The sequence below is a fragment of the Lampetra planeri genome, chromosome 2, assembly GCF_965212315.1.
Source record: "Lampetra planeri chromosome 2, kcLamPlan1.2.h2, whole genome shotgun sequence".
In the NCBI taxonomy this organism is placed as follows: Eukaryota; Metazoa; Chordata; class Hyperoartia; order Petromyzontiformes; family Petromyzontidae; genus Lampetra; species Lampetra planeri.
In genome coordinates this window covers 13043938-13066864 of record NC_136108.1, presented here as the reverse complement: position 1 = coordinate 13066864, position 22927 = coordinate 13043938, and the positions used below count along the sequence as shown (strand labels likewise).

The 22927-nt window shown below is 51.0% G+C and overlaps 1 protein-coding gene across 1 annotated transcript; it reads right to left on the bottom strand.

Moving 5' to 3' along the window:
* Positions 1-6715: 6715 nt before the first annotated feature.
* On the bottom strand, positions 6716-15273 carry LOC144728411 (tubulin alpha chain-like). The gene is made up of 4 exons (XM_078607835.1): positions 15068-15273; positions 13755-13977; positions 11268-11416; positions 6716-7978 (listed from the first exon to the last, which is right to left on the bottom strand). The coding sequence occupies exons 1-4, from the start codon at positions 15068-15070 to the stop codon at positions 6998-7000; spliced, it is 1356 nt and encodes a 451-aa protein (XP_078463961.1). The 5' UTR covers positions 15071-15273; the 3' UTR covers positions 6716-6997.
* Positions 15274-22927: the final 7654 nt, after the last annotated feature.

The window sequence follows — 22927 nt, the reverse complement described above, 5'->3', positions numbered from 1 at the left end:
AGGGCATGCCAAGAGCAAGGCAGCAGGCTATCACTGTTTGCTCAGAGCCCGCGGCATATCGCGTGCTTTGTGCGAGGTACGTGAAGAGGTTTGTGACCGTTGCCTTTGCCACAGAAACGTGACATTGGGGGGTGGGGGGGGAGAGCGTGGGTCACGATTTAATAACAAACCTAAAAATAACGACCCAACGTTTCACGAAGCGTCGCGCTTTGCTGAGAGCCACGCTCCCGCCACCTGTCTCTCGGGGTCACCAATCGTGTGTCGTGGGGTCTTCAACCTTTGACTGGCGGCCGGTATTTTAATTTATCAGCGGTCCTGATGAGATTCATTTTCACTGCGAGTGCAATTTAAGTCCCCCCCCCATCCCGGCCCAATGACATATTTTCTGATGAATGTAACGCTTGCAATTCATTTGCGATCTTGTGTGCGTGTGGGATACACTCAGTTGACACCCAAATCAATTGCTGAAGTGGAGAAATGGATGACGATTTCATTTTAAGAACTAGATTTTGCCCCCTCCACCTCCGCCCCATGTCACCAAAGATATTGCAAAGTACAACATATGAGTGCACTGTTTGATCTGTGATATATTTTTAACCATACAGAGAGTCACTCACTGTGACTCATGTGTGTGTGGCTTCCTTGCGTGTTTCTATACATAGTATCAAGATCGTCAGTCTAAGTGAAAACGACTCCATGCTCTAATAAGCACTGGGAGGTGGTCTGCAAACTCACAGTCATGGTCATTTAAGTTCGTGAAATATTGTGCACGTTATATATTGCATCATTACGACAGTATTATTTTTAAATCAACTTTGCCGTAGTGAAATCCAGTCTGCCACAAAGTGGCACTCACTTTATCATCTGATGAGAGATGGTGGCCGTGACTCGATATACAAACGCAAAATATTGCGATTATGAGTGAAAATGATGTGTGGCATCACGACCAGGCCAAACAGATGAAGGTCAGATAGACGTGGCTAACGTTACACATTATCTGAGTGACTCAGGAGGCCGATGTCTCTGTCAAGGTCCTAAGCAGCGCTTATGATATCCCTGAGTCCAACCCATACCGATCCATACAATCGTGATGGTTGTTACTGTTTCTGGTTTTGCCAGGAATCTGAAGGAAGAGCACACAGTGGCTGGGAGAGTTCTGCTGCGATTGTTAGAGGTGGATCCATGACAATGGCCTGGTTAATCACCCAATGATGGATTCAAATTATTGAGCAGGCAATTCGCCTCCATCACGTATCTGTCCCTCCACGTAGAACATGTTTGGTACACGTCGCAATAGCCACACGACCTTCTGAGAGCACGGTTCAACACAATTAAACTATAGACCAGTTGCAACAATCAAGCTTGCTTGAACCAATACCAAAATGTTCGGTACTGTTCTTATTGGCGATATATCTTATATGGAGATGTCTGGGACCTTTAGATTATAAATGCATATTTTCCTAACTTTTATTAAAGTACAACTCTCTGTTCAATATCATGCTCATAGCCCATTTGCAAATTATCATACAAAATGCACCTTTCCTTAAGTTAGAATTTAGACAGAGCGTGCCTGTAACGTGAACAAAGCTCTGGCACCAGATTTGAATGCAGCACTGGTTTCCGTACACAGACGGTGCTCTCTGTAGCATGGGTCATTATCCAAGAGACTCAGACGTGTGTCCTGCTGGCACGTGTCCCTCCCGTCTCAGTGGGGCCTTCATTAAAAAACATATTTAAAGTCTACAACGTGCGAAACAACAACAATAAATGTGACCGAACGAAGCCCTCAATGTGGCCACGGTGCTAAGCGGCCAGGGAGATGACAAGGGGCAAGACGACTCAAGTTCATCCGTTTCCACCGAACAGAAAATCTTCATCAGCCATGATCAATCCACTGCTGGATGAGGGCTTCTCCAAGCCGTCCCCCCCCATCCCCCCCACGATGCTGCGATGTAACATCCATCTTAGCAGCCGCACACAAGCCAATTTCATCGCTCCGTCTCCCTCGGCGAACGGCCTCCAAGGCGATGCGTGCCCTCCATTGGCGCTCAACCCTTGTTCTTAACCGTCGGTCATCATCGCCCCTCGTGACACCACCGTCGCGCACGTTGGTTCGCGGGCTCGGCCGAGCCTCGAAACCCCTGGAACGCCCCACCGGAACGGAGATAATTGAGTGGCGGCTCGTGCCCGTGCCTGCAGCGAGGGGATGTGTCGAGCCAACAGCACCGTGGGCATGTCGTCGACTGCCCGCGCGCGCGTGTCGCGTTCATGTCGGAACACGTTCACCTGCCGACGTGCGTTCGAAAATCATTGAATTCGCACAGTCGGTGATTTTGCACAATTCACAAAAAAAAATGCCCTCTCTTGTGAGGACATTGATAAATACCGTGTGCTGTGAGCCACACGCCAATGTGCCAACATACCCCCGCATGAGCAAACACTACGGGCAGATATTTTCCCCTTAAGTGACCTTGTGCAGGAAGGTAGGCTGCTGCAACAACCCAGACAGACTTGCATCATCGATTGAACTGAGTCCTCAACATCGTTCGCGTCTGTCTTTGGTTCGTTTCACGACTGGGAGCTGAAAGCGTTGTTTCCAACATCATCGTCATCATTGCCATCATCATGTGAGCACTACTACCACCATTTTTTTCTCCTCGTTGTTATTTTCAGGTCACGCACACTTTTTATGCTTTGTGCCGGGCACAGTTGGAGAATTCTGGGATGGTGTTGGCAGAAATCGATGGAAAATACGAAATTAAAAAACTGGATTTTGGCTGTTTTCCACCAAATGTGATTGTAAAGTGACTTTCAGCCACCAAGTGAACCAAAGCCCTGAGTTCTGCCTCAAAGCATACTCTTAATACAAGTCACCCAAAGACACATTTGGCCAAAGTTGTAATCCCGTTGTCATGTAAAGCAGTCCAACGATTAGCTGCCACCTGATCACGTTTGTATCGCTACTCCCATGGTAACCGTTCCCATGAACGTCACTCATTGATTCCTCCATCCGTGTTTAAGAATTTGTCCACCAGACACTGACTAAATACTCTTTGGTTCTTTCGGTAAAGTCACGTAGAAAGAAAAATGTAATTAAATAATAGCATACGACCTTTCGATTGTAACACAAGCAATCATCATCAGGTGTGTGTGTTTGCCCTCGGAATTTATCGCATTGGGGGAGCTGTAGTGTAGCGGTTAACGCTACGCCGCGCTATGAACCCGGCGACCCGGGTTCGATTCCCGCTCACGGCCAACACCCAGTGACGATTATCCGAATCGGTCCTGGGCCTCCCCTAGGTCGACTCAGCCTCAAATTAATAGTCGGTGTGTAAACATCGCCACTGGGGAGACAAAGGCGTTCGGGCGTGGTGCTTGCCACCCACCCCTTCGTGTACCGTTCCGACCTTCATAGGTGCTCGCTAACAGCACTTGCCCCTACAGTCTGCCCTCGGAGTTTCTCGTGTTGGGGGTGGACCAATCGTGCAGAAGACAGATCGCTGACACCGCATCAAGGGCGCGGTTTACCGACACAGCAAACTGCGGGATTGTGCCAGAGATGACGCATGTGGTGCCAACCGAATGCACTTGAACCTACTTCCTAGCGTCACCCGGGCAGCAGAGCGACTCAAATGTGGTTCGTCATGAATTTGTATTTAGCAAACGGGAAACTTTCGTGCGGGTTTTCTGATCGATCCCACCGCTGAACGAGAGTCGTCCAAAGTCATCGCCATCCCTCACAGATGCGACTGCTGCCTGTGCACAATCTTCGCATGAGATGGCACACAAAACAAAGGCATTCCTCAGAAATCAGACACCGCACCTGATTCACATTATCCCGACTGCATCGTGTTTTTTTTTTAAATCGCGGTTGTGCTTCACAGCTCTCCGATGTGTTTTCACTTTGCCGAATAAAAGCTGCCGGCACGCGAAGCGAAACGTCGGACATCCATGGCGCCGTCTCGTTCAACGTTTTTTTTTACCAAAACGTGGCCGATGCCCCCATCGCCAACAAAGGGGGGGGGGCTGACTGCCAGGGCGACCTGCGCTCCCGTTGCAGGTTCGTCGTCGTCTTGCTGCTGCTGCCGCCGCCGTCGTGAAGTTGTGAATGAAAACCGCCTCCTGGTGAAGGCTCCTCGCCAACCAACGTCGGGCAGGGTTCAAGCAAAGCCCCGACTCTGCCCAATGAGACACTGAACGATGAACGGCCAGTCCACACACTCTGCGCGCAATTGAGCCAACGCGGCTTAGAAGGTGCTGCAGGAGAGAAATGTGGAACTTAGGCATTGTGTTTTTTATTGCTAAGGGGCCGTACATAAATGACGTCACTCGATTTTGGACGATTTTTTTTACCCCCCCCCCCCACGTCACACGGCGTCACATAAAGACAGACCCCCCCTCAAATATGACGTCACAAAGCTCTGCCCCCCCCCCTAAAAATCAAACATGCTTCAAATCGCTATAAACTATTGCCATTGTAGTGCATGTTTAATGTGGCGCTGCACTCTGATGTTGTAGGAGAAAACATGTATTAAAAAGTCTATTTAATTAAGTAGAACGCGTTGTCTACATTTATTTAAAGTCGCGCATTTTGATGTGACGTCACATTTCTCAAACTACCCCCCCCCTCGTCACACATCGTCACAAATGTCTGACCCCCCCCTCCCCCCTAGGTACGTGACGTCATTTATGGACGGCCCCCATCTCCCGTGAGCTGGCAGCGAGTGCCCTCTGCTGGTCCCGCACGCGCACGACGTCATTCGTGTCAGCGCGCGCGCGCTTTGCAACGAGGCCACAGCGTGCACAATTCACTTATGACATCACAGCGTGCTCAGTGCTCTGACGTCACAACTTTCTCTGTGACGTCACAGCAGAGAATTCTTTATCGTGAACGCCAGTCATGCAACGATTAACTAAATGTTTACTCTTTGGTTCTTGCGGTAAAGTCACGTAGGTATAAAATAAATTAAATCACGACGTTTCGGGCGCAACACAAGCGTCCGTCATCAGGTGGGAAAGCATGACGGATGCTTGTGTTGCGCCCGAAACGTGATTTATTTTATTTTCTACCTACGTGACTTTACCGAAAGAACCAAAGGGTATGGATTCCTGCAGTCACGAAAGCTTCAAATCAAGATTGAACTAAATCTTACCTACAAAAGGCATTTTTTGTCTGTCTGTCTGTCTGTGTGTGTGTCTGTGTGTCTGCCTGTGTCTGTGTGGCCGAAACTTGCGAGGGATTTGGTTCGCAAACCGCGGGGTTTAAAACGAAGTATCCAGGTACCACGCCACAAGCCCCGTGCTGAACCAGCGCTATTCCGATTTCGCGTCCGTCACCTCTAAAGTAGTTTAATTAGCGATTCAGTGCTGTTTTGGTTATTTATTAGCTCGCGCATGCTCCACCCTACCAACTGACACGCGTTCGGTGGGGGGGGCTACCAAGTCGCACGCGTTCGAAATCCCTCATTTCGATCGGATCATTGGGGTGTATTAGTAACAAATCGGCATTTTACGACCCCCACTGCCACTGAGTAGCATATTATTACGTGCCAGGGACTCTATGCGATGATAGGACAATAGTCTGAGTCCAGTTATAAGCGACTCAGAATTGTGCGCAGTTGCGTATGGGGCCGTCCATAAATGACGTCACGCCATTTTGGCCGTCTTTTGACCCCCCCCCCCTCCCCCCCTCGTCACACGCGTCACAAAAAGTCAGACCCCCCTCAAATATGACGTCACCAAGCTCTGCCCCCCCCCCCCTCCAAAACCATATTTCCATTTTGCAAATAAAACACGCTTCAAATCACTTTAAACGATTGTCATTGTAGTGCGTACTTAATGTGGCGCTGCATTCTAATGTTGTAGGAGAAAACTTTTATTAATAAACTCCTTCAAAAAGTGTTTTTTTAAACAACGGCTTTATTAACAACTTCGTTTAACTCACGGTCGAGAAGATCGTCAATGTCGCCTGAGACACGCGGCGCCTGGTACAGGAGGACGTGGAGCTGAGTGGACTTGCCGATGACTGGTACCAGCGGTGTCAAGATCGGCCTCTGTGGAGGAGGCTCGTGAAAGACGCTGCTGGGTAGCTGGAGGCAGTCGCCCTCCAACAACAACGGGGGGCGGAGGAGCGACGCTCACAACAACGAGCGGAACGCCGGGTGGCTAAAGCACAGCAAGTTGGCACAGTAGGGGGCACAGGTGGTGCATCAGCCAGTCATCTCAGTCAGTCGACCCGTGGCACCTGGGTCTGCCCCGTGACCTCCTGCCAGCGGGCGTTCAACACTTCACGTGGTCTCAAGGTGCACATAGCCTGGCACAAGCGTCGTGGTGATGTCACCACTACTTAGTGGCGAATGGCGGTTGTTGTGTGCAAGTCGATGTGTGTGCGTGGGTCCATGTGTGTGTGTAAGTCCATGTGTGTGTGTGTTAGTCAATGTGTGTGTGTGTAAGTGCATATGTGTGTGTGTGTAGGTCAATGTGTGTGAGTCTATGTATGTGTGAGTCCATGTGTTTGTGTGTGTGGGTGGATGTCTGTGTGTGTGTAAGTCGATGTGTGTGTGTCTTTCTCGTCCGGGCAACGCCGGGTACTTCCCGCTCGTCCTTAAAATGCTCCTGGACTCGACCTGAATCCGAATTCTGGAATAATCACCACAGTTTCCCAAAAATGCCCACGAGAAAAATAACGGAGGACGCGCATGCAACAAGACAAACAAACGATTGGTTCTCTTTATTTCACTTGCTTCGTTTCACATCGTCGAGCCCAGCCACATGACAATTTCTCACGCCTAACGAACGTCAGCCTGGCACTCTGGACATACGGCAAGCGACGGTGCACAACGGAAACCGCGCGGAGGCGCGGCGCCGACAACAGCGACATGATCACGTGCGCCACTGGGCACGTCGCTCGTGCCAGGTTTACTGTCGGTCCGAGAAATGTGGCATGTGGCATTTCTTTCCTTTGCCTCCTCCGGCTCGTCATGCGAGCTCCACCTCTCTAGTACTCCTCTCCTTCCTCCTCGCCCTCGCCATCCACCGAGTCGACGCCCACCTCCTCGTAATCCTTCTCCAGCGCGGCCAGATCCTCACGAGCCTCCGAGAACTCTCCCTCCTCCATGCCCTCGCCCACGTACCAGTGCACGAAGGCGCGCTTCGCGTACATGAGGTCGAACTTGTGGTCCAGGCGAGCCCAGGCCTCGGCGATGGCCGTCGTGTTGCTGAGCATGCAGACAGCGCGCTGCACCTTGGCCAGGTCTCCCCCGGGCACCGCGGTGGGCGGCTGGTAGTTGATGCCCACCTTGAAGCCCGTAGGGCACCAGTCGACGAACTGGATGCTGCGCTTGGTCTTGATGGCGGCGATGGCCGCGTTGACGTCCTTAGGCACGACGTCTCCGCGGTACAGCATGCAGCACGCCATGTACTTGCCGTGCCGCGGGTCGCACTTCACCATCTGGTTGGCGGGCTCGAAGCAGGCGTTGGTGATCTCGGACACGGACAGCTGCTCATGATAGGCCTTCTCGGCCGAGATGACCGGGGCGTACGTGGCCAACGGGAAGTGGATGCGCGGGTAGGGCACCAGGTTGGTCTGGAACTCCGTAAGGTCGACGTTGAGGGCGCCGTCGAAGCGCAGCGAGGCCGTGATGGACGACACGATCTGGCCGATGAGGCGGTTGAGGTTGGTGTACGTGGGGCGCTCGATGTCCAGGTTGCGGCGGCAGATGTCGTAGATGGCCTCGTTGTCCACCATGAAGGCGCAGTCCGAGTGCTCCAGGGTGGTGTGGGTGGTGAGGATGGAGTTGTAGGGCTCCACCACGGCGGTGGACACCTGTGGCGCCGGGTAGATGGAGAACTCCAGCTTGGACTTCTTGCCGTAGTCGACGGAGAGGCGCTCCATGAGCAGGGACGTGAAGCCCGAGCCCGTGCCGCCCCCAAAGCTGTGGAAAATCAGGAATCCCTGCAGCCCTGTGCACTGGTCCGCCTGCATCACGAGTGCACGCATGCACACAAAGAAAACCGGGCAGAGGACAAGAAAGTCAAACACGTTTGGGATTCTCAACCGCTTTCACTCTGATAGACATAATCATCATTGGTCATCATCTATTTAGTGCAGGTCAACCACCCCCTCAAGTCGTTGACATCCCACACAATAATGTGAGGCCACATTCCATCTCATTCCTGAAGCTCTAGGTCACGTTCCATCCCTTGCCACCAGTCTCGACCAATGGCCATCATCCCTTCTATGTATGAATGTCGAACATATTTCGCACCATACTTAGCCAACCATGATAATCGGAGATGCAGGAAAAGGACAACAAACTTAACACAAAGAGCAGTTCTAAAGAAATGAGTTTTCAATCAAGACTTGTTTTTAAATCGATGCATCTTGCTCAAGCCCCTTTCACTAAGAGTCAGTATGATGTCTCTCACATGCATTTGTTCTCTGATCCACGTGTTTCTCCAAGCGTGCGCACATCTTCAAGCTTATTCGAGCAACATTTCAGCTTCTGTCGCATGCTCTTTGCCCGCGTCCACGACGTCAGATCCACATGTCACTCGCAGGCTGCGCGGAGCAATTGAAAACGTTCTTCGTTCAACCGGCACACGCTGCTTTTCATCACCAAGTTCAGTTCTCCAAAAGCCGCGTGTAAAGTGCGCTGTGCGTGGCAAGCGGAAAGCACAAGCGGACGCCGCGTGCGACCAGTAATCGCACCGCTCGAGGGAGAACTCGCAGCAACGTAAACCAAGAGCGAGCGAGCTGTGACATTCTGCGCACACACAAATGCCTTTCCCTAATTGACGTCCGCTGAACCATCGTGGCCATTCTCCAGATCGGTTCGTAGACACGATGCCACCGCAGGAAGCTCTGGATCTCGTGCAGTGTCATGTGACGTGATCGGCTGTCCCATTTGCGCAGCGGCCGTCACATAGCGACGTCAAGCAGCGCGCGTTGCAAAACCATTAAAGCGTTCGCCCGACAAAATTACCGATCAGAGATTTGCCCATATATGGGAAAAGTGGGCGTGGCTTTGGCGGTAGGGGCGTGTATTGCCCATATATGGTATTGTGGATCGTTAATCGAGAGTAATTGTACCTATTCCGATCACAGTCGATCCATAGTAAACAAAAATCAACAATACAGTACCGGATTAATCGTAATTTGCGGGTTAATCGCTGGGTCGATTCACCGCCAATAGATCAATGGATCGAGCAACGGTGTGACGCGCCCCCTTCCTTTGATTGGGCAATATCAGCAAGATCGGTGATTCCGTCACAGTTCACTCTCATTGATGTACCACATCGCTGCAGCGTCGGCGGCGACTGTGTCAGCGGTGTGGAGTCTGCACGCACACACACACAATTCCATGGCTACTTGGCACGCACACGCACACTTCCCTGGCAGGGGACAGAATGTACCTGTCAACCCCCTTATTGCGTGGTTACGGTTAAGAGTGTACGGATATAAGAGGAAGTGTTACACAGGGGCTGGGTTTGTCAATCGACGACCACAATGATTTTGACCGTGGGTGTGTTCTGCGCGAGTGGTTTTGAATGGTGTACACCATGGTTTTCGCGAAACTTCACGAGGACAGACAATGGTAAGGCCGTACAATTAGTCCATTTTGCACGAAGAGGGCTTCACAAAAGCATTGTCAACGCCCCCCCCCCCCCATGATATAACAAACTATTGTGCCTATTTTAATTTGGTATTTAAGCCAAAAACACATTTGGTTAAAATAATGCATAAGTAACTCTATGGGTATAGACCGTGGCTGTATGAGTATAATTCTCTGCAAAACTGTAACGATTCGACAAAGTTAAAGACTAACGTCCAGTAAATACGTCGGTAAACGCCTACCCCTTGGGTACATTTGAGCATGTTAGATCATTAATTCCTGGTCTACAAAATCGTAAATATTATTGACCCAAGTCGATCAAGACCAGTGGATTGAGCTCAACGTCAGAGACGAGAAACCAGAGACCGAAGGGGGGCAGCTGCCCGGCGGGAAAGTTTAGGAACCACGTCCGGCAGGCGATTGTGTTTTACACGCAGAATGGTGGGTGGGTGGGAGGGTGTGTAACAAGCTGCCCAAACATGGCGTGGACGCTGATTAACCGGGATTCTCCAAGAAACCCCTCGATGAGATTCCAGAATCGATCTGCTATTCACAAACGAACGAGCTAGATGGACCGAATGGGCCCCCTCTCGTTTCTAATCATTCTTGTGTTCGTATGTTTTAATTTAGCGCTCTAAAAACATCACGTGCCTATGTGCCTGAATTCTTGCTTAGCTGCGTTCAGCTGCGAAGGGGTGCAGGAAGGACACTGAACCCCTTTGTTGGGACATCAGTCACGAAGCCCCCAATGCGATTAACCCCCCCTGCCCCCTCCCCCACATTCCAGACATTGTAGCGTCAGCTGTGTTCCGTGCGTTCGCTGCAGGACATCACTCGCTTCGTCTCATCCATCTGTGCTGAGCCAGCGACGAGTTCCTGCGGACGGCTCCGATGTGTCTCGGCATCTGGCGAGGGATTGTGTGCACTCGGGGAAATGTGGAATTTTAAGCGTCCGCTTTTTCCAGGAGCAGCTCACTCGGGGGATATGAACGCGCACCTTTGCGAATTTTTACAAACCGTACAGCCCACCGTCAATTTACTGAATCAGAATATTTATTTACACTGGAGGAATCCGATGAACTGTAAAGCTCATTTTACACAGATGTTCACTGCCGGATGAAAGCCTCCCCACAGCGTGTCAGTCACGGGGGGGATTGTTTGACCATTCCTCACCGCGCCGCTCAGCGAGAGTTAGTGATGGAGGGGCCCATAACTGGTTCGGATTACGCTTGCCACTTATGTTAGAGCTGTGGCGAGCAATCAAAATCTGGTTGCGAGATTCACAGCACAGTGCGTAGACAAAACTGCTCCAGCCCCCCCCCCCATCCCCAATGAGTAAATGTGTTGCTCACAACGTAGATGGAAGGTCAAATGACGGACGGAAGACGTGCAGCAGGATCCGGGCGACTGTGTGCAAACATCCCACGCGGCTGCATGAGAGGTTACACAATCGGCACCGCCACACGCGACAATTCAGTGCGTTTGTCGGGTGGCGGAGGCATCTTACGACGAGAAATTCGGCCAGATCGTCGCGTGGCCACTCCAAGTCCACTTTGCAGCCCGGCGGGTTTGGCAGGTGTACAACTCCTCGCCGGTGCACCAACCACACCTGCCCTGCCCCCCCACCCGCTGCATGGTGCGGCTCCCGCTCACCAGCTTGCGGATGCGGTCCACCACCAGGTCGACGATCTCCTTGCCGATGGTGTAGTGGCCGCGCGCGTAGTTGTTGGCCGCATCCTCCTTGCCCGTGATCAGCTGCTCGGGGTGGAACAGCTGGCGGTACGTGCCCGTGCGCACCTCGTCTGTACGCCACAAAGACAAAGACCCCCACCCCGTATAGCCTTAGCAGACTGTGCTGCACACGCACGCACGCGTGCAGGAGGAACACGTGCACACACACGCAACACCTCCGATCGGCGTGGTTGGCTACGTACGGTGTGGAAGAAGTTCGCCATACAACCATCGCGCTGGTGGACGCCCAGATATACACCCGTAAGCAACATGCAGGAACACGTCAAAGTAAAGAGAGACTAATGGGGAAAGTGCTGTTAGCGAGTAGCACCTACGAAGGCCGGCACGGCACAAGAGAGGGTGGGTTGCCAACACCACGCCCGGCCACCTTTGTCTCCCTCTTGGCGATGTTTACACACCACATCAGGTACTCATATGAGGCTGAGTCGACCTAGGGGAGATGCAGGGCTGGTTCAGATATTCGTCACCGGTGTATGTCGTGAGCATTGTGCTTGCCACTGCGCCAACACTTCCCACAAAGACAAAGATCCCCCATATAGCCTTCAACATGCTGTAAGATCAAGTGCCATTAGCGAGCTGGCTTGACACATGCATGAGGGTGTGGTGTGGCAGTACCATTCCAGATCGTCTATGTATCCCCCCAATGCCGATATTTACACAGACCATTCCATTCGCATTTGAGGCCAAGTCAACTTAGGAGAGGCCCGGGTCATGTACAAAGACACACCAATCACAAATAGTGAAAGAACATCCTGCATTTGAACAATGTCTACCAAAGTACATAATTAAATCTTGCCAATGCATGTTTACCATTACAGAACCGGTCGACTTAAAGCGGTGGCTTCAACTGTGAACCGGTTGGATACAGACACACGAGGAATTTACATGTGAACGACTTGTATATTGTCACACACAACGTGCTATACACGCTGTACACGTTGCATCATACATATGATTGTAGATATTAATGTGTCGGCTTCCTTGTCCGATTTACAATTTGCAAAGTGCACCCAAAACCGTGGGAGCCATGTTCCAAACGCACAACCTCGCGGGCCTCATCCAATCGCGTTCGACTGGGTGGGGCAATTTTATATTTCTCCGCATGTTCTTGGGCGTGGAGGATTTTCTTTTGTGTGGGTGCACTTGTGTAAAATGTTACAGGAACGACTCCGAATCAGAACGTGTATTTACACTGGAGGAATCCGATGAGCTGTAAAGGTCTTTTTTCACAGACGTCCTCGTGACTCTGTTTTTAGGTACAAAACGCTACGACGTTTGTCAGCTCCGGGTTCACCCTGCAACCAGGGCCGGATTAAGATTCTAGATTTGAAGCTTTCGTGACTGCAAGGATTCATACTCTAAGTTCTTTCGGTAAAGTCACGTAGGTAAAAAATGAAATTAAAATGAATAAAAATAAAATAAAAATCACGACGTTTCCGAGGCAACACAAGTCCCCGTCTCTCAAGATGCAGCAAATCTGGCTGTGACGGTCCCACCTGATGACGGAGACTTGTGTTGCCTCCGAAACGTCGTGATTTTTATTTTATTTTTATTAATTTTAATTTCATTTTTTACCTACGTGACTTTACCGGATTAAGATGTTGTAGGCCCTTGGGCTACAGGTACTGTGAGGCCCCCAGTAATATTTTCAGAAGGAGAACAAAGTTAAAGGAAAATACAATTTACTTTTACAAGGCTAACAACAAATAAAATTCGGCATTCACGAATGAAATAACGTTTCACTTCATCTCTGGAGGACCTCCAGCTGGCGGAGGCCCCTGGGCTACAGCCCCTAAAGCCCCTAAAGCCTTAATCCGGCCCTGCCTGCAACCGGTTGTCAGGCTTGGTTATATATAAATGTCAATGGGTACCCTCTGAAGTACGGCACTGGACGTGAATGTCTAATAAATCGATAAACTCTTCAAAATGTCAATCGGGCTCAATCTCCTCCAAACCCCTGGGTTCACTGAAAATCGCTACGAAGTTTGACCCCTTATTACTGGATAACACTCTACAAATGTCACACCAGGCTTGGCGATATATCGCTGGGTACACTCTGACAAATGCTCCAGGGCGTGGCTTTTTCATTCATGGGTGCCCTCTGCAAATCGCCACCGAGCTTCGCGCTACATAAATGGGTCGACTTTACGATGCACTGCCCCGACAAGGCGTGGCTGTCTGCTGCATGGGTGCACTCTGCAAAAAAACGTCAATCAGCTTTGCCTTTCTTTACAAACCACTGAGATTCACAGCACGCACGCTCCAGGGCGTGGCGGTGCCCCTCCCCCCCTCCCAGCCACCCTTAATTTTGTGGCAGCCGATTGAAATACGCGTAGCATATGTGTGTGTTTTTGGGTGCACCATGTAAAATCGCAGCCGCTCACGCACCGACTACCGTGGGTTCCAGATCCACGAACACGGCTCGGGGCACGTGTTTGCCTGCGCCCGTCTCGCTGAAGAAGGTGTTGAACGAGTCGTCCCCCCCTCCGATCGTCTTCTCGCTGGGCATCTGCCCGTCGGGCTGGATGCCGTGCTCCAGGCAGTAGAGCTCCCAGCAGGCGTTGCCGATCTGCACCCCGGCCTGGCCCACGTGGATGGAGATGCACTCACGCTGTGGGACGGGGAGGGGGGGGTGTGAATGAGATGTGTTAGAAGTGGAGGAGATGGTGAGAGGGTGCCACGGTGGCGAGATGTTAACTACCTCGCCTGGTGTGTGTAGGAGGTCGTGGGTTCGATCCCGAACCTGACGCCTGCTGCTGTATATTTGGAGTCTGCGTGTTCTCATCTTGGTCGCGTGGATTTTTCTCCGGGTCCTTCGGGGTTTCTCCTCCACATCTAGAATCGTGCGTTTAGAGTATTTGGCTGCTCTAAATCTCTCACCTGATAAGCCATTTCGTTGAGCTATCATTTGTGGCCAGATTATTTCTGAAAAAGGGCAGTGTAGCTCAGTGGGCCTTACCTGGTTAGATAAAATATCGTTTTAGTTGAGTTGTATAGAGTCGGGAGAGATGAGAAGACATTGAAGAGACGTTGGTGCCCACCTTAGAGCACAGATGAGACGATACGCATAGGTGGCACTTTGACCGACATACACGAACATTGCATTAGTCACCGGTAGCTGGCCTGCCACGATGTATAACGGCGTGAGCGCTACACTCAACGGGAAGCGAACTGCTAAGACCGATGACGGAGATGGCTTAAGGCCGGGCTCCTCCTGCCCTACGAGTGAAAACGATCATCGCCACTGTCACGGTTTCCCATTGTATCCCCAGTACCCACTGCCGGTGATAAGAATCGTGAGCTTTTTACACCGTCCCCTAATCATCATCATCAGCATCATTTTATGGACGCTCATTTCGAAACCAACACCTGTCCATAAAAGAAAGAAGCTAAGTTATCAACATCATCAACAGCATCGTCATCCCCACCGTCTGTCATTCCATCCTCGACCGCCCCTCATTTGCATTCGTCCCATCCGACAGACAGCCACCGTCATCAACCGCTCTATCCTCTCCTCTCATTCCGACAGCAACACTTGCCGCCTGATCGAACGCCACTCAATCATCATCCTCGCCGCCGCCGTCGTCGTCGTCGTCAAATAAAATCAAATTCCACGCTCCGCTTCGCAGTCAAACCGAGATGCGCGCCGATCATCGACACAAAGAAAACCACGGAAGACAACCGAAAGCCTCGGACTTCACCATTGTTGCGTTGCCTTCTTTCTTCTTCTTTCTTCAACGGCCACGAGAACAAAGGGGGGAGCGAGTGGCTGTGGGAGAGCGCGAGAGAGAGCGAGAGAGAGAGAGAGCGAATAGCGGGCGTCACGCCTCTGGACCCGCTACCACTGCTGCCTCACTAGATGCCGCAATGAGCGTCTGTGAGCGCTGGGTTCATCTGGCGCAGTGCGACACCGGCTGCTTATGTAGCCCCGGTCCGGGAGGGCGGCGCGAGTCGCACCGGCAGCGTCTCCCTCATTGGCGGGACCACCAACCCTCCCTGCCTCCCTGTCTCCACGAACGTGTGATGATGGTGGGGGTGGTGATGGTGATGAAATGTCTGAAGCGGTCCTGGTTTTTCTCCGAGGTCAAATGAGTACCTGGCGCGGCGTGGAGACATCGCCACTCGGGGACAAAGGCGGCTGGGCGTGGTGCAGCCCCCCCCCCCGCCCCCTCGTGCGCCGTTCTGGCCCTTAATAGGTGCTCGCTAACAGCGATTGTCCCAAGGGTCGATTGAGACTATTCGGGGAATCGTTGTTTCCTGCTGATGTATGGGAGCGGTGATGCAACGGTTAGCGCGCTGCGCTACGAAACCTGGCGACCCGAGTTCGATTCCCACACACGGCCAGCACCCAGTGACGATTATCTGAACCGGTCTCGAGCCTACCCTAGGTCGACTCAGCCTCAAATGAATACGTCGTGCGATGTGTAAAATATCGCCACCTGGGAGGCAAGGGCGTCAGCGCGTGGTGTTGGTCACCCACCCCCTCGTGTGCCGTATCCGTCCTCATAGGTGCTCACTAACAGCACTTGCCCTAACAGTCTGTTAAAGGCTAAATGGGGGGGGGGGGTCTGTCTTTGATTGCGATGTAGCCCTTCCCAGCACCCAGCTGTCGGCACGGTTGGCAGCTGCAAGCGCAGCCATGCTCGCTAGAGATCGCAATTGACTGTGCGGCTCGTCAATGCGAGATGTACCAGAATGAGAGCACGCGCTCAATAATGCATGCCGGGCGTGCTTGCCTAAAGGGTTGGTGGATAACGTAGCGATCTATGAACGCTTCTCAAACCCGCTGGGATGCAACGTGGCCAGATGGTCGCTCGCCGCGGCGTCGCTGTTGAGTGTGCAGACGGTGACACTCCACCGCTGGGACACGCGGAGGGTGCCAGTGCAGGGTTATAAAGAGGGGTCGATACACATTGCACAGGAAGCCCCCATTGAATGTCCTATACCGGGGGCCCATGTCCACCACCACGCTACACCCCTGGCAGTACGGCAAGTAGGTTCGTATATGTGGTGCGCTACTATTTATCTGTCCACGTGAACAATATTAAAACATGGGCTACACAACTTAAGGCAGGGTCCTCTAGGAATTGATAAAAAAAAACGAGTCTGGAGACTCAATGTTACATATAATCAGTGTTATATATAATCAGTGTTAGAAATAACCAGTGTTATATATAATTAGTGTTAGAAATAATCAGTGTTATATAGAACCCGATGTCTACAACGTGAGTGACGGGCTACTCAGACAGCCCTCAGCGAGGAGATTAGCGAGCAGACTTGGCTTCGAAAAGCGTAATTTCAGCAAATGCATCCCAGCAGCCTGACTGCACAGGCGCACTGTCGCCGCACAGTCCAAACCTCGTCTCTCGGTATCCCCCCCTGGGTGTTCGTTCGACGTGATAACCGGGGTCGGATTAACGCAGCAGCGGCCGTAGAGGCTGCAGCCCGGGCATCGGATTTTTTTAGCCCCCTCCCCTCCACCCTCCCACCATCTCGCCAAAAAAGCGTATACCGTAAGACCTGGTTTAATTCGTGTTCACACAACGCGTTTTCACTATAGCGCGATATTTCTTTAGGGAACACTTTTGGCAAAACGCAGAACGCGCCCGTTATAACACGGAACGTGCCCGTTATAACGCGGTTTCTGAGCAGTCGACGACCAACTATGTACTTGAGCTGCACGGCTGAGCGGAGTGATAACGTACGGGGAATGATCTAGTAACGCGATGGCGTACCCTCAGTTATTTGTCCCGCCATCTCACTGCGTGTGCGCACATCATATCCTGTCAAACGTTATTGTTGCATTTTTTATGGGTGAATTGTTTTCGCTTAATGTGTTTTCGTTTCACGCGACACTTCTCAGGAACGCATCTGCCGCGTTAAACGAGGACTTACGGTGTACTGCTTTATAACAGTTGAAGCGTAAGACTGTAGCGCTAAGAGAAATCTTATAAGTTATTTGGTAATTCGGGTCATAGCATCACTGTGTGTATTACTACCAGTTGTGCTCAAATGTGAGAATAACGTGATGAAGCCCAGTGCTGTTGTACACACAATGCGCATCTTTGTGTGTTTTAAGTCTACCATGTTACATAACGGGATGATTTCGATTTACAATTTCGTATACTGTATCATATTTAAAAACCGTATCACCGTGACTGAAATGCACGATATGATTATGCTTAAAGGATCGTAATGATGATGATGACGAGGACGACTTTGATAGATTATCATTATCATCATCCCCCCCCCCACCCATTGCTGCCCATTGTGGAGGACACAACCATTGCTGGGCTGGGTGATCGCGCTGGGCGCTTTCGCACACGCCCGACAACAGCGCACAATGGGCGGAAGGGTTACACAAAAACGCCTCTCTGGCCTCCCTTCTTCTGCAAGTTGCCTCGAGCGAGAACGATGATGGGGCAGGAGGGGGAGCGGCCTCATTAGAATACCCGCTGCTGTCTGCCTGGCGCGGCCGACGCGGTCAACCCGAGTGCCGTGCGGAGCCATCTCATTTGCGCTTTGTCCACCGGTGATGCCCTCCACGATTGTCCACCTAATGAATTGTCCACGTAAAAAAAAAATGTCCACCGAAGCAACCGTCCACCTACATAATTGGCCACCCGCAGCGTTCACCAATGAATGCTCCATCCATGCATCATCCTGGCGGCAACGCTCAAATCCACGCTGCGTCAACCACATCACTGGACCGGATGAGGAACCTTTGCATGAATTTATGACGATCATTAAGAAAAAATAAGAACTGTTGCTTTTCACAGTGCCAAACGAAAGAAGAAGAATTGGTCACCCACACAAAGGTCCAACCGACGTTGCATGCACTGTCTGTCAAGAGCGTGAAGCACTGCCTTTCATCAACACCACTGTCGAAGCGACATCGTCTAGATTTTTCACCAATACCACTGTTGACCGGCACCATTGACCGCCCACGCAATACCATTGTCATTCAACAGTAATATCATGAAATTTAAATTATTATTATTATAATAATAATCGTCCAAGCCTCCATTATCGTCATCATCTCACATTGCACACAGCACTTCGAATCCACCACCATCAGACACGAGTGCTCACAGCGCACAGGCACGATGGTGGCGCTTCTGCGGCCATCTGGAACGCTCGTCCTTCCGAAATGAGGAATCCACTGGAGCTATGGACTGTTAAATTTAAATCTCGATTCATTTCTTCATAACTGCTTTTTGTATTCTTGGTTCTTTCGGTAAAGTCACGAAGAAGGGAAATAATAAAATTATATAAATATAAAACAATAAAAATTCTCACGACGTTTCGACTGCAACACAGCTGCTGTGGATTTCACACCTGATGATGATTGCTTGTGTTGAAATCCACAGCAGCTGTGGATTTCACACCTGATGATGATTGCTTGTGTTGCAGTCGAAACGTCGTGAGAATTTTATTGTTTTATATTTATATTTTATTTCCCTTCTACGTGACTTTACCGAAAGAACCAAGAATATGAATCCCTGCAGTCACGAACGCTTTAAATCAAAATGTAACTGCTTTTGTTTAGATTGTCCTTCCCCCGCACCTCCGATCAACACGGCTAGCTACGTACAGTGCGAAAGAAGTTCAACATATTTCCATGATCGCTCCACTGCTGGCTGAAGGCCTTGCCGAACCTCCGCCAAATCTCAGATCCTGCTATGTGTGACGACCCATCGAGCCACGTGAACATGAGAAATCCATCAAGGGGATCTCAAAGCTCCGGGCAGCCCCATCGCGAAAGGCTCCAGCTCGGTCACCGACTCTGCCGAGTTACAACTTGGCCGAGTGGAAGGGCTCCGGGATGCGCTGCACAACGGGCACAAGTTAATGAGCACGCGCGCGTCGCGTGACCACGGGACACCGGGTTCACGGTGACCACATGAATCAAACACCACCACCCCCACGTCTCTCATCCTCGCTCCCCGCATCCTCTCGGCCCCCCACTCAGCGGTTCTCGTGTTGCAACTGTGGACTGAGAACGCGGGCAGATGCTGGCAAGTGCGGCAGGGGACCCCGGGGGTATGGGCTTGGAAGCTGCGCTCCTCGCCACGGATACTTTAACACAACCACGAGTGACCGCAGCGAACAGCATTCACGCCTCGCCATTACTCGTTTTCAGCGTTCAATCGCAACGGGGTGTGGGGGAGGGGGTAAATAAACTCAACACAATGGTCAGTAAAACTGCCCAAAGATGAGAGCATACATTATGGGCGATGTTTCGAGAAATGGGGGAGGGTGACTTGTTACGTTTGCTTGGTAATATTAACTGCGATGAACAAGGCCCATTGCTCAAAACGTCGTCTCCCATTGCAGTGAGGCTCAGATGCCAAAGTTAGCAAGTTGACAAATGAAGGCAATCGGTAGAAACTGGACGCAAGCGCGCCCTTCGGGAGCATGGGCAGCCGTGCTTGTACCCGAAGTGTGCTTGTATCAGATTACTCGATATATAAAAAAAAAACAGCTTTACATCGCTGACCAGATTCAGATCACGCCTTCTCAAAGAACACTTTTACACTCGGAAACCTCGCGGAGCAGCAGGGTGATGTAACGGGATACCTGGCCACCGGTGTGCGTTTGGCATGGACGAGAACACATGGGGGTAGCTATCAAATGTGTCTCCGGATATACAGGGTATTTCAAAAAGATGGACCCAATTTCAAAGATATAGCGATTTCAAATCGGGTCCATAATTTTGAAACACCCTGTACAATTGGAGAATCCAATGTTGGGCCGTCATCTCCTGGCCACCTCAGTGTCATGTACCAGAAGTCGCAAACGGGTTTTGATTCCTTACCCGGACCCGTACCCAGCCGCACCAGGGTCGCAAATGGGTACCCGTACCCGTACCCGGCCGGGTACGGGTAGCCGTTCCCTACCTGTACCCGTACCCTACCCGAAATGAGTGACAAACGGCTACTCACCAGTAACTCACGGCCTACCCGTATCCGGCCGCACCAGGGTCGCAAACGGCTACCCGTAACCGTACCCGGCCGGGTACGGGTAGCCGGGTATCGGGTAGGGTACGGGTATCGGGTACCCGGTTGCGACCTCTGCCATGTACCGCCTTGAGAGAGCCTTCTGGTCTCGATGGGTTCTTACCCGTTATCTACTCATGTAAGTTATACAGAGTCAGAAATAAAAGTGCAATGTCCCCAAAGTTCAAAGGAGTGTTCAGTGGTTCCCAACTTAAGTTCGTTAACAGTGGTGTGAATGGCGCATTACTATGGCAGGGACAAACAAATCGATTGAATGACCACTATACTCTTTGGTTCTTTCGGTAAAGTCACGGAGGTATACAATAAAATATACCTACGTGACTGGATTCCTGCAGTCACGAAATCTTCAAATCAAGATTGAATGTCCACTGTTCACTAGAGTACGCATTATTTATATCATAGCCCCGGTACATCCGGCTTAGATTTGTGAGATTTAAAACGCACGACTCCCACTCTAAGGCAATCCGTCCCTGAGATATACGTACCCACGTGGTTATCTGACCACACGTGACCACGCTGGTCAGTGCCCGCTGCTGAAGGCGGGCAGCACAGACGTTGGAGCATAGTACAGTGCAATAATGCATTTTGGTTTGCAATTCCCGATGACAACGTAGCACCCGTGATGTTAGCAATGGTGTGTGCCGATGCCTGTGCTTGCCATAATCAAAATACACACGCCCTCTTGTGGAGCTCAGTCACCTGACTTGTCATTGACAATTAACGAAGGCAGATCCTGACCACATGCCAACTCCCACCTCGTAGTTTTACACATTGCTGACCATTTTTATCACGCAAGTTAGCCGACACTTGAATCGGCGCGCGGTTTAAACCGGGTGCTCAAGTGTAGCGCCTGGCCCGTGCTTCCACGTCTACAATATTCTGATGTAAACTGTGAAGTCGATGGTTTGAAGGTCACAGCTTCGACACTCATACGGGCTGCAGCAGATGCAGAACAACAACAACAACCACCATTCACAGTCAGGTGGTCAAGCCAGATAACTGTGTCAGGAGGAGCAGCGGTGTGTATCGCCGTGATGTCTCCGTATTTGTGGATCGGGCCTTGCGTCGTTAGATGTTTTGCATGGTCCGTTCTGGATGACCACAGTCGCACATTGGAGAGTTTTAAAAAATTTCCATTTGTGCATCAGGTATCGGCATCTGCCACGGTGCGTGCGTGTGGATGCGGTTCAGGGTGGACCGTGAGCTTCGTGGCAGTTCAAACCCAAGGATCTTCAGCGTTGGGTCTTTCACAAGCAGTGTTTGTTTGCGAGTTATTTTGAACTCAATTCAGCTCTCCGAGCCTCATCGGGGGGGGGGGGAGTTGAACGGCTTCGACACTCAAATACCAAGAGTTCATAATCCGTAACAGCTGTCGATTCAACCGCGAGACTAAAGCGCCTGTGGTTTGCTTACTCAGCATTCCCAAAAAGAGCAACAGCCGTGCGGTCGACAAAGGCGACGGGGCAGTTGCCGCCGTCACTCGCGCTGGGGCCTGGCTCGCGTTAATTGCTGCTCACAGAGGCACGGCCGCACATTCAAGCCGTCCCACGGACGAGGCAATTCTTCCGTCTCAAATGCAATCCTCAAGGCTCAAAGGACTATCGTCACATTTTGGTTTCCCCTTTCATTTCCACTCCCATTTCGTCCTTGTATTCTGACAGAATGGGGATTCTGACTTTTGCTGGAGTCGACGATAGGGCAGATAAACGCGCGTCGTTTATCCTTCATGGAACGCTTCTCTCCCACCCCCTCCCCCTTGTTCTCTCACTCAACATCACTCTTTGTTCTCCCCTGGGGGGTTCCACCATGATGTTATGAACAATCCCAGGGTAATGGTACGTCTAACGCACATCTGAAGGAACCATTCAGCATGTAACATTGTAAAGACTTGTTACGCGAATTCTTGGTAAAAAAAAGTTACGAAAAAAAACCCCTAATCCTATATAAAATTGCATTCAATAAGAGATATCAAGCCTTATAAGGCTTCACCCTCCATCACCCAGTCACGTGGTGTTTGAATGCTCCACAGATTGAGAACCCACTTGTGCTGCCATCTTCTGACCACCTACGAGTGCAGTGCATTTAGCAGTTTCATAACTTCTCCAGGATCCACCAGACATCTCCAGGACCCACCATACATCTCCAGGACCCACCATACATCTCCAGGATCCACCAGACTTCTCCAGGACCCACCATACATCTCCAGGACCCACCATACATCTCCAAAGTTCTGGGTTGCCAGCATGCGCCATATTCCATCTAGGAGAATCCCCATTCCTGCAGCCCAGCATCAACTTGGTCGAGTTACAGAACGTACCGGGCTGCATAAAAGATACCTTTAACACGCCAAGCAACGGTCTCGTTTTGCATCTATAGTTTGTATATCGGCACTGCTCGTCGACACTAAAGATGCCGGAACAAGGCCACTGCACTTCCGTCTCGTCGAACCCTTGGTGTGACCAGCAACGTGACCACCTATGGTTGAACATGTCGATGTTGGAGATCAAATTCCCATCATGCTAAAGGAGGCTGGAAATCGGG